Source organism: Narcine bancroftii, chromosome 2 (assembly GCF_036971445.1).
Source record: "Narcine bancroftii isolate sNarBan1 chromosome 2, sNarBan1.hap1, whole genome shotgun sequence".
Classification (NCBI taxonomy): domain Eukaryota; kingdom Metazoa; phylum Chordata; class Chondrichthyes; order Torpediniformes; family Narcinidae; genus Narcine; species Narcine bancroftii.
Window position 1 is genome coordinate 111,341,124 of NC_091470.1, and position 12,094 is coordinate 111,353,217.

Here is a 12,094-nt window from a genome sequence, read left to right on the forward strand (position 1 = left end):
AGGGTCACTGAGTGTCCGTGGATTCGCCTCCAGCGCTCCCGCAGCCTCCGCAGCCGCACAGACTCCAGTTCAATCTATCAGCAGCCTGAGGAGATCCCATCAGGCCCAGCAATTGTCTCCACATGGGGCGAGCAGAGAAGATCCCTCCTCAACCCCCATTTACCTTCACCATTCAGAAAGGTCACTGGGGAATTCATGGCCATGCTTGGAAAATGAGAGGGGAGCAGGCCTGGAGGGTAACCAGGCAACAAGACAACTGCACCCGAGCAAGAACAGGTGTTTTCAGGGGGAATGAGCAATGTCACGCTGTTAACTCCAGTGCCCTGGGCTCCTGAACTCTATACTGACATTCAATGGCTATGATTCCCATTCATGTTTTGAGTTCTGGTTACCCCATCGATGCAGGATTTAGCTCTTCTTGAATTTTTGGCCATTTGCTCTCACCTCAGAAGCGCCCACTGATTGATGTATCCTTGCCAATTACACCCAACCTCCCCTGTGTTCTCCAAACTGAATATTCCTGTTTCCCTTATGAGCCATCTGATATCCCCCCACCTTGTCTCGAAGTAATTGCACTCAGTGTCAGAAAGCCCAAAACTTTGCAGTGTATGAGGCACTGGCCAGGCATGTCGGTGTGGCAATGGGGTGTTGAATTAAAGTGGTTGGCCACAGGGAGGTCTTTGCTGTTACCGGAGAGAAAAGGTGAACAACAAAATGATCTCCAAGTCTACGTCTATTCTCCCGATGTAGAGGAGGTGCATTGAAAGCAACGAATGCAGTAAGTAACACGTACAGATTCATAACTGCGGCATGGCTTCACTTGGAAGGACGGCTTGGGGTTCAAAACAGTGGTGATGGAGGAGGTGTGTGCAAGTGCAAGCATCAGAATGAAAGTAGGGAAAATGGTCATTGTGTCTGGCCCTCAGGAAAATCTCTGGGTGATATGTGATGTCATGTATGTATTCTGACAATAAATCAACTTTATGCTCTGCAGGTGAATGCAACTCTCTTATGCCTCAAGGAAGGTCAGAGGAGTTACCTCAAGTTGACGTTGATACATATACAAAGAAACAGATTGCAGTAGCTTTCTGTGCCCATGTTGGCAGTTACGCTTCCTGAATTACAGCCATGACAACATTTCAAAAGGATTGTGAGTAAAACACAAAAATTTACAAATGCAATTAAAGTAAAAACACAATGCTGGAGACATTCAGCAGGTCAAACAGGGTACTTTATATAGCAAAGACAGAGATACATAACCAACGTTTTGGGCTTGACCCCTTTATCAAGTTTTGGGAAAATGTCGACAGGCGCCCGAACAAAATGGTAGTGGAGGCAGGGGCAGGTGGAATAGGTGGATCGGGGGGAGGGCAAACAGGGAGAGGAGGGGTGGCTCTGTGAATGGGGAGGAAAGGGGGTGGAGAGCTGAAGGAAAGGAGGCAGAGGGATGGGGAAGGGAGGGAGCAGAGCAGGCTAGCAGAAACCAGAGAGGTCGATGCTAATGCCATCCGGTTAGAGAGTGCCTAGGCGAAAAATCAAGTGTTGCTCCTCCAATTTATGGGTGGTCTTTGTGGAATAGTTTGAGGCCATGATAAGACATGTGAACATGGGGGTTGGACACGGAATTAAAGTGGTTGGCCACTGGGAGATCCCTGTCACTGATCCGCACATAGCAAAGGCGTTCAGCAAACCGATCTCCCATTGACTGAAGTCATTAAAGTCACTATGAAAATGCAAGAGGTTGTTTGAAATGGTGAGCTCAGTGCAAATCCACGCTGTTATTATTGACTGTTAAAATGCTGGGAGAATTCCCACCTGCCCTCAGCAAGGAATTCACAGCTACAATAACAAATTATCAAGAGCCCATCAATCAATCAAAATTTGGACATCCTGCTGCAATGTGGCTGCCACATAACTCCTGCACTGCCTTCTGGGGGATGTAGTCTTTAATTTTTAAAAGGGGAAATGACTTCAAACTACAGCTCCCAGCAAGCAGCTGTGTGACACCAGAGTTACCATGCATTTCCTGATGTTTGCCTATGCAATAATCTGACCGAACCATTTCCAGCACACGCCTTCTTTGACTGTTTTTTAAAGGGACAATTCAGTCTTTGCAGAGCAAACATTGATTGAGTTCACATGCAATGCTGGTCTTAACAACATCACACAGACTTCCTGACCCCACTCTGTGGGATCTTGCAGTGTTAAAAGTGCCCACCATTCTTCCTCCAGTACAACAGTGACCCCACTTCCAAAAGAGAGCCAGTGGTATTTAAATTTTTTATTTTTCCTTTAATTTTTTTTAAATTAAGACATACAGCATGGTAACCTTGTGCCACCCAATTACAGCCAATTAACCTACAACCCCTGTACATTTTGAAGGGTGGGAGAAAACCGGAGCACCCAGAGGAAACCCATGTAGACGCCGGAGAACATACAAACTCCTTACACACAGTGCCGGATTCGTACCCGGGCTGCTGGCGCTGTACGGCCATGCCGCTCCTACGTGAGCAGGCAGCCACTGAGAATCGACACACAGAGGAAAAATGGACTGATGGTGAAACAGCCTTGGTTGGTTTAAAGTGTCCGTCCAATCCAAATTGTTGCCGATTGAAGTTCGATAGGAGGCAGGGATCAAGTTGGAGTTCCCAGTAGAAAGTGCAGACAAGTTTGAGATAGGTCAGGGTGGTTACGGCTGATCTCACTTGTACGACAAAGCCAAGTATTTGTGTTTCTGCAGAAGTGGCAAATCAGGGATAGTTCAAGTCAACACAGTCAGTCCCCAGAAAGCAGAAATAGAATTTTTCATGTTGCCATCACCAGGGTTACACAGGCTGTCCAAGATATTTGCTGCATGAGATGAACACCGATTTTAAAACTAAATACTGGACAATGAAGATTTTGCTTCCTGAACACTTTTGAGTGTATTTTATGGATTTGGGGCTACTGATCACAAAAATCACCTTAAAATTCTCCTATCACATTTCAAACATAACCTATTTTGTGATTTCTTGACATATTTTAAGTCTACTTCAAGCATACAAGACCATGAAGTGCAGTATGTCATTGAAAATTCATTTTCTGCTTTCGCACTTGAACTTCTTCCCGGTTGATCTTGGTGCAGTCATTGATGAGCTCAGTGAAAGGTTTCACTAGGACATTGCGACCATAGAAAAGTGGTATCAGAGCAACTGGAATCAATCAATGCTGCCCGACTATTGTTGGACACTGACACGAGAGGCATCAGATGCTAAGTACAAACTAAAATCAACGATAAAAAATGTTTAAGTCAGTTGAACTAACGCAATGTGTCAGCATCAATTAAAGTTAATTTAATGTTTCCCCAACTTCCTAAGTGATACAGCAAATCTGAAATTACCTTTGTGTGAAGAAGCAAACCCATTGGTAAAAAAAACTACTGCTAAAGATTGTACCAAGATTTAATGAAATGTGTTTTTCTGTATCTGACCCCAAGCTGAATGTGGGTTACAAAAGAACAATAGCATAGTTGGACCAGCAGCTAGAGTTACCGGACATTAATCCTCATATCAGGGATATTCTCCTCTACATCAGAAATACTGGGCAAATGCCATGTTGAACACCCCAGCTCTATCTGCTGTAATAGCATGGATCTCCCAGTGGCCACCCATTTCAGTTCCCCATCCCTCCCCATGCTGACATGTCTGTCCATAGTCTCATGCACTGCCAGTCTGTGACCACTCACATATAGGAGGCAGTCTGCCCGGGCACCCTCCAATTAACATTGACTTCTCTAGTTTCTGTTAAAAGCACCCTCCCCCACCCCCAGCAATCCTTGTCCCTGTGTCTCCTTTCCTCTCTCACTTCCCTTTTCCCTTTAACGGAGCAATAATCAATTCTAACCTTTCCTTTTATAATATCCAATTAACACATTTTGCCTGTTGATCCCATTCTTTCACCTTTCTCTCAGGTCTTTGAGACACCCGCCTGCTTTCTCCTTTCTACTGTGAAGAAGGGCTCAGGCCCAAAACGTCAGTAATATATCTTTATCTTCTCTGGATGCTGCGAGACTGGCTGAGATCTTCCAGCATCTGCTGTGTGTACCACAACCACAACGTCAGCAGACTTTCGTATTTCACATTAATCCTTACACACCAGTTCCAATACCATCAGGGCAACTAAGAAATCAGTCGATTGCAACTAATCCCACTGAAGGTTTCATAATGTGAGTGGATGGTTGCCCTGATTGAGAACCCAAGTCTCAGAACAAGACTATGATATTTGGGACTGAAATGAGAAAATTCTTCAGTGCATCTTTGGAATTCTCCACGTTGCAGACGGAGGTGGCTCCATCATTACGTCCATTCAAAATAGAGATCAATATATTTCTGGATGTTAAGGGAATGAAGGGATCAAGGAACAGTGCCGAAAAATTGAGCTGAGGCAGATGATGAGCCCTGATTTAAATGAAAGGCAAAGAAGACTCAAAACAAATATATGTATCTATAATTAAAGTCACCTATTAAGAAATAAGGGCAGGTCACGAGTTCCGTTTCCACTCTCCCTTCTTCAATAGTGGGTTCTCTTTTGTTACAAGCAGTCAGGGAGTCAAAGCATCAACTCTGGCACCACATCTTTGTCTGAACGACATAAATTTCCAAGTGATCAGAAACCTCAAAGCAAAAAAAAAAGATAATAAAAATAGCAGAAAATAAATGGGTAAAAAATACGAATGTTTAAAATTGGCACGCCTCGCTGTTAGTTCTCCATTCACACATGTAGTCTCAAGCAACTGGAAAACTCACTTTTTCGGCATCTACCAATCCCCATAGGTGCTGGATACCAAGAGTTTTACTGTACATCGGTTTTCGGGATTTATCATCTTTCTGTCTCATCAACTCTCTTACACAAAGGCTGGTTTCCTTTAGTTTGTCATTCTCGCTCCAGCCTTGGTTCATTGTTATTTCTGCCACATTTCTATGAAAGTAGATACAAGGTAGATAGATATTTCATTTCATCCTGCAACGTACCCACAATTCCCCCTTAATATAGTCATAGAACTCTGACAGTTCACATTTCTTGTTGTCTTTATTTCCATCCTACCTTTCTTGGCCAATGCTTTCCTTCATTGCTGAGTTCTAAAAGACACCCAATCTGCTGGCCTTTTGCTACTCCTGGCAAATCTATCAGCCTATTCTTTGAATTTAATAGCATCAACTTCTCTGGTCACCCTTGGAGGGAGCACTTTTAATTTATAATTTTAGATGTACGACACAGAAACAGGACCTTTTAGCCCACGAGCCCGTGCCGCTCAAATGACCTACAACCCCGTACGTTTGGAAGGATGGGAGGAAACTGGAGCTCCCAGAGGAAACCCACGCAGACACGGGGAGGCCTAAAAACTCCTCACAGACAGGGCCAGATTCGAACCTTTGGTCGCAGATGCTGTAACTGCGATGCTAACCCCTGCTGCTCATCTCAGGTGTTGGCTTTTAGAACCTCAAAGGAATATCTTGTCCTTTAATTATTTTGAAAGGTGGGACTGAACAACTTCCATTGGTGTTGCAATAGGTAAGCAATGAAAGAATATGTGCCTCATTGGAGTTTAACAACTTTCATTTATAAAACATCTTCAGAATCAGAATTTATTGTCAGGTGCTAAATTGCCATATTATATTTACTGCCAACTTTATTAATTTTCTTCCCTCTGTATTGCACTGATTGTTTATATTTCTTTGTTTACATGCACATTGAGGAGGTTATTTTTGCACTTACCAACAAGCAGTAGTTCTGCCTCTTCTACAGGAAAAAAGAATCACATGTCACATATGTATGTACTCTTGACTGTGGTCTTACGATGAGGAAGTCAAGGATCCAGTGACAGAGGGAGGTGCACAGGCCCAGGTGAAAGGCTCAGTCCCAAACCTTTGGTTATATATATATTTACAATCTATGACTGTTGCTAGACTGGCCGAGTTCCTCCAGCAATTTTGTGCTTTTACTACAATCATAGTGCCTGCAGACTTGTGTTTCACTGCAAAGGTACTATCAAACAAAGTTTGAATAATAATTACTGAACAAATGACCAATGAAGCAAGACTCCTCCAGACAAGAAATGAGTACTCTGACCTCCTGCTGCATCCATTACAGCTCTCGATAGTGGCTGGAGAAAATAACTGTCATCTGCATGCTTGAGAAATGGCCCCAAGTCCTTCCAGGTGAAGCAACACAACTTGTGTGTCATCTATTGCACCCGTGTAGCCTTCTCTACATCAGAGATACTAGACAGACTGGGAGAGATCGCTTTGTTGAGCGCCTTCGCTCTGTTCGCATCAATGACGGATTGCCCAGTGGCCAACCATTTCACTCCTACGCTGGCATGTCTATCCATGGCCTCATGGTCACCCATAAATTGGAGGTGCATCACCTAATATTTTATCTGGGCACTTACCAATTGGATGGCATTAACAGTGACCTCCCATTTCTACTAGCCCACTCTCTGTTCTCCCTCTCCCATTCCTGTTTTCTTTCCTCCAGCTCTCCACCCTCTTCCCTCTTCATTCAGAGCCCTTCCCCCCCCTCCCCATTTCCTGCTCTGCCCTCCTTCCCTTATCCACCTATATATTACCTCTTACCTGTGGGACCGAGCTCATCCCCTGCCTCTCCACCATTTTGTTCAGGCATCTGTCTACATTTTGTTCATACTGGGATGAAGAGCTCAAGCCTGAAACTGGTTAGGAATCTTTGCTATACAAAATACACTTTGACCTGCCGAGTTTCACCAGGATTGAGTTTTCACTTCAATCACTTTCATTTTTAACCCTAATGACTTAGTCTGAATTAAATTTACCAGCAAACATAACAATTCAGATTGTGGCATCTTTAATTACATAAAACTTCTTGACAATCCTTATTTTCCCCCCCCCCCCATCTTAATTATTCCAAATAGCCTTTTATAAATAATAAACAATCTTCAGCATTTATAGTGGTCAAGTCAGCATGCAAGTAAAACATACAAATTTTCTGCAGATAAAGAGAAGCAACTGCAATGGAGATTCAATAAATTTGTCAATCTGCAATATTCTGCTTGTAAAACATTTACAAAATCAATTTGCTCAATTGATGCACAGATCTATTGTGCATGCCCACAGGGCAAGACCAGGCAGACTTCAGAATCTTCGAGCAGTCTGCTTGGCAGCACAGAAAATGCTCCCTGTGAAAACATTTGGAATAGCTCCAGTTAATCACCAACCTTAATGGTGTTCTTGTTGCGATTTTATTTTCTCTGGTTAAGACAAAAAAAACTCCACCATAATCTGGCAACTGGAGGTGGTGGGGTAACCTCGCCAATTCTTTCCTCCTTGAAATTTGAACACTGTCTGTTTGTGGACTGCTGTGTAAGCTTCAGGACAGGGCTGGAAAATTGCACGATTTAAAGGGTCTTATTGCAATAGAATTGGGCACTACATACACAATCTCAGGCAAGAAGGACCAGCCCCCTTAGAGAAGGTGACCAGGGCTGCCCAGTCATCAACTCGAGATTGGTATTGCTCAAGATTATGCCGCCAAGCTATATTGTGGCAGTAGTTCTGTGGCTAATCAATGATTTTTTTTTTTAAAAAGAGCAATTTAAGGAAAAAACAGTTAAAAATCAGGGCAAATGTCTGCCCATTAATGAGATGATGGGATGGATAAACTCAGCCGGATTGGGGTGGGAACCTCGGAGAAAGTGGCCACAGCACTGCTTCAAGTGGGATGATGTCAAAGGGCAATTCCAGCGATCCAGAGATGGAATGACACCAGGCCTGTGTCAGTGCAGCAGCTGCTTGGATGGCAGCCGATCATTCCCCTCCCTTTAGTCACTTCCAGAGTCCTCGTAAGCCTCTTGTGAATCTTCTTGACTCTCTCCCCTCTCGGGGTAGTTGAGAATCCGGCGGTTCGCTTGGATGAGATATTGCTGTTGCCTGAAGTAAACCTTTAATGCCCCTTTGATTGTAACAAAGGCAATTCCTCCCTACAATATACAAAGGAAAGAGAGCAAGGGGGGGGGGGGGTGAGAAAGAGAGAGTGTTCAGAATAACAAAGCACATGAACAAAATATACCATGGTACAGCTGAATTTTCTTAATTCAGATTATTTCCTATTAACATGCTACCAATCCTCCAATACCTCAACAAAATAGCCATTAGAATCACAGGATTTTAAGCAGAAGAGCCTCCCTTGGCATTCTGAGACATCCAAGGCCCCATTTTGACTGCTCAATCCCTTTGTTTTTATTTAACATTCCCCCACCCCCTCTCAAACACCACTCCAACATTTTTAACAATTTTTTCTGCATCATCTGTCAGGCATCCTGACAAACTTCTGTAATCCTTCCAAAGTTCATCCCCCACCCCTTTGTTCCCAACTTCTTCATCAACACCCCTAGAAGTTTGAAATGATAAAGGTTTCTGCTTTGTGACTTTTTGATACCGGTTACTGATCTTGAAAACCAGTTGCAAGTTTGGTGTGTAATGTTCAACAAAAAAACTATAATTCAAGATTATTAAGCTTTCCGTGGCTGATGAGCCAACTAATTAAATTCAACCACTGAAGTAATATCACACAATCCAACCACCACCTTACCTGACAGCCACTCCTCACACTTCCTCCGAGAGAAACCATGATTATAATTAGTAGCAGGAATTTTGCTGACTCTTTATTGTCTGTGAACCAGAGTGTTTACGGCCAATTTCTCTTGCCTTTCATTCTCCCTCAGTAATGGCTTGCACAGGATGGAACCACATGAATTTATCACTGCCATGGGAGAGCAGTATTCTGAAGCAACCAGAAGTTGCCGAATCCAAAAACAATGGTTAACTGCTCCTGGACTCCACACAAATGACTGGATTAACAAGGCCTAATGGTTGCAAATTCAAATTGCAAAGTTGGAGTTGGTAAAATTCAGTTCATTTAATAACTTGACAATAAAGGGCTAGTTTATGAGAAAAGGTGATCATACAGGAACAGCTCAGAAGTATGCCCTTTGGCCCATTGAATCTGTGCAAGCCACCAAGCCTCATCCATTTTATTCTTGTTACCTTACCATCAACTCACTCACACCTATACTCCTGCAGCTAGCTACAGTGGTCAATTAAACTACTAACCTCCACATTTTTGGGAGGTGGGTGGTCCTGGGGCAAAGATGGATACACTCTACTGACAGAGCTGAAGGGTCAGGATTGAACCCGGTTCGCTGGAGATGCAAGGCAGCACCTCCACTGCCTGGGTCTCCGTTCTACCTTAACTGCTGTTTTCAGAAAACCTCCCTATTTCGCTGACGCCATTCGAAGTCAATGGTACTGTCCTTGGCCAGTCTGCCCCAAACATAGTTCATATCCAAGATCAGTCTAAACAGTTTATCAAGTCAGTTGATTCAAAGGCAACAATGGACATTGAAGATTTTGCTTCCTGAATACATTTGGGTGTATTTTATGGATTTTGAACTGCTAATCACAAAAGTCACATTAAAATTTTCCCATCACATACCTTTTTTTTTATATAAAAGATATAATCTATTTTTGTGATCTCCAGTGCAATAAAAATGAACATTCACAAACATGTTTTATTTCCAAAGTGAAAGTAACCAAATCTGCATCTAGATTCAATGGCGAGAGATAGAATAATGAGGAATTGTGCTGAAAAGTGGGTGCGAGATAGAGATTCAAATAAGTCAAAAGGTGATGCTGAAGTTACAATTGGATTTGCTTATATAACACTGAATGGTGAAGTCAGCTTGAGGAACTTGATTGCACATTCTTAAATTAAAAAAAAAAATTTAGACATACAGCACGGTAACAGGCCTTTACAGCCCATAAGCCATTGTTGACCAATTACTCCCAACTGACCTACAACTCTGGTATATTTTAAAGGGAGGGAGGAAACTGGAGCACCTGGAGGAAACCCACACAGACACGGTACAAACTCCTTGAAGACAGTGCTGGATTCAAACCCCTGTTGCTGGCGCTGTAACAATGTTGCGTTAACTCCCATGTTTCTTATGTTCAACTTGCCAACAGGACTTCAGAAACTCCCAACTTCTCGAAGGAAGAGATAGGCAGTGGTAACTTGCTAAAAAGATGCAACCAAGAATCTGGAATTCTTGAATTTATTTGGGGCCGAATCATATTGAGGGACATCTGTAATGGTGTCTTTTGGAGGAATGGATTGCTTTGCATAAACTCAAGTTTAACAGAGGTAAATGACCAGCTGATGTACTTTTAGTGATGTTGATCAAGGATGGATATTTTAGACAGCAACTGAGAGAACCGTCTGGTCTTTCACACTGTTGAACATTGTTAAAGAAAACCCTGTGGGCAGGGCAGCACAGGACATACAACCCTTGGCACTGGGCTACATTCAGGTGCTAAAGATGCAGAGATTGGCTTAGGAATAGAAGGCACAAATCACCGCAGAACTTCAAACTAGTCTTGTTTTATATTTAAGCAGAGGATAATGCAAAGCGATCGAAGGACTTTGGAGCAGGTAGAATCGGAACTAGCAACTTCAAAGAGGCGGATAAGAAAGACGAGATTATACTCTTACCAAGATGGTTCGTTGCAAATTGGAGCTCGTGCTGCTGAATATTAATTTGCCAACCAAATTGGATATTGTTGGGAAGACCAGTGCGCCACATAGGATGCGAGAGATGGACGCGTGATCACTCCCATAGTTGGTCTCGGCAGGTATACGAGGAACAGGACATCCGAAACCTGAACAAGGCAGAAATATCAAGGTGAGGCAGGTAGATGTCCCCCATCTCTGTTAAAGATTTTATTGGAACCAAGTTTGAAATAACTGAAAATTATATTCATCCTATAATCTAAATGGCAACAATGAAATTTGTGTTTCAACTGAAGACCAAAGCCATGAGCTGTAAATGGCACAATAGTAGATGGATTGCAGCAAATGAATGAAAGTTGGAGAAATCATGGTCTGGTAACGGGGACACCAAGACCCTTGAGCGTAAAGCTCAGCAAAAGGTAATAGACACAGCCCAGGGCATTGCAGGCAAAACCCTCCCCACCATAGAGAACATCGACGGGGAACACTGCCGTCGGAGAGCGGCACCAATCATCAAGGATCCTCACCACCCAGCACACAGCTCTGCTCTCGCTGGCGCCATCAGGAAAACTGTATTGGTGCTCCCACATGACCTCGCCCCACCAGGTTCAGGAACAGTTGCCTCCCCCTCCACTGTCAGACTCAACGACAAACTCAGACTCATTAAGGACTCGTACATTAATGTTCCATTTTCCTCTGTGTTGCACAGTCGTTTACATTCCTTTATTTGTTGACGTGTACACTGTCATTTTTTTTTGCACAACCAATAAATGGCGATTCTGCCTCCTACAGGAAAAGAATCTCAGGGTTGGATGTGATGTTATGTATGTATTGACATTAAGTCTGAAATCTGAGATTCAGTTACAGTATGAAAGTCTAGACATGGTGACTGTAGTAAAAACAGCATCCAGAGGAGGTAAAGATTTATTACAACATTTCTTGGACCCTTCCACAAGGTGAATAACCATACGAGATAGAGGGTTCTGCTCAATGGGTCTCTCTCTGTGTTATACTCTACAAGTATAGCCCTCTCTTGAAGCTCCTCCAGCCCTACCTTGATTACTGCTCAGTGTAATTTTGTTTTAAACCTGCCAACAGTGCTTCCCTGCCACCTTATCGTCAACTTCTGGATTTCCTCATCTGAACTTTCCTCCTATCCAAATGTTCTCACTCCCGTGACCTTTCAGAAAATTCATTCATAAAGTTGTATAATTTTTTTTTAAATTGCTGCTGTTAAAGAGCTCCCCCCACTTTCAGACAATGCATAACATCTTGCTGCGCATCAACAAAAAAAACATTCCTCACATGATCACATGATCAGATTTTGAGAGTGCAAAAGCTTTATGTTTCCTGTTAGGTTAAAAGGAGGGGCAAAAGGTTTGAGAGAGCCGTGGTTTTCAAGGAATATTGGAAACTTGGTTCGAAAGAAAAAGGGAGGCGTACATTAGATATAAGAAGCATGGAGTTAAGGAGATGTTTGAAAGATACTTGAATGTAAAAGGAATCTTAAGAA

General features: G+C 43.0%; 1 protein-coding gene across 1 annotated transcript; it reads right to left on the minus strand.

Moving 5' to 3' along the window:
* Positions 1 to 6,872: 6,872 nt before the first annotated feature.
* LOC138752921 (E3 ubiquitin-protein ligase MARCHF5-like) lies at positions 6,873 to 10,782 on the minus strand (the record flags this gene model as incomplete). The annotated part of the gene is made up of 2 exons (XM_069915533.1): positions 6,873 to 7,993; positions 10,564 to 10,782. Coding segments are annotated over 2 exons (378 nt in total), but the record flags the coding sequence as incomplete, so codon positions are not given.
* Positions 10,783 to 12,094: the final 1,312 nt, after the last annotated feature.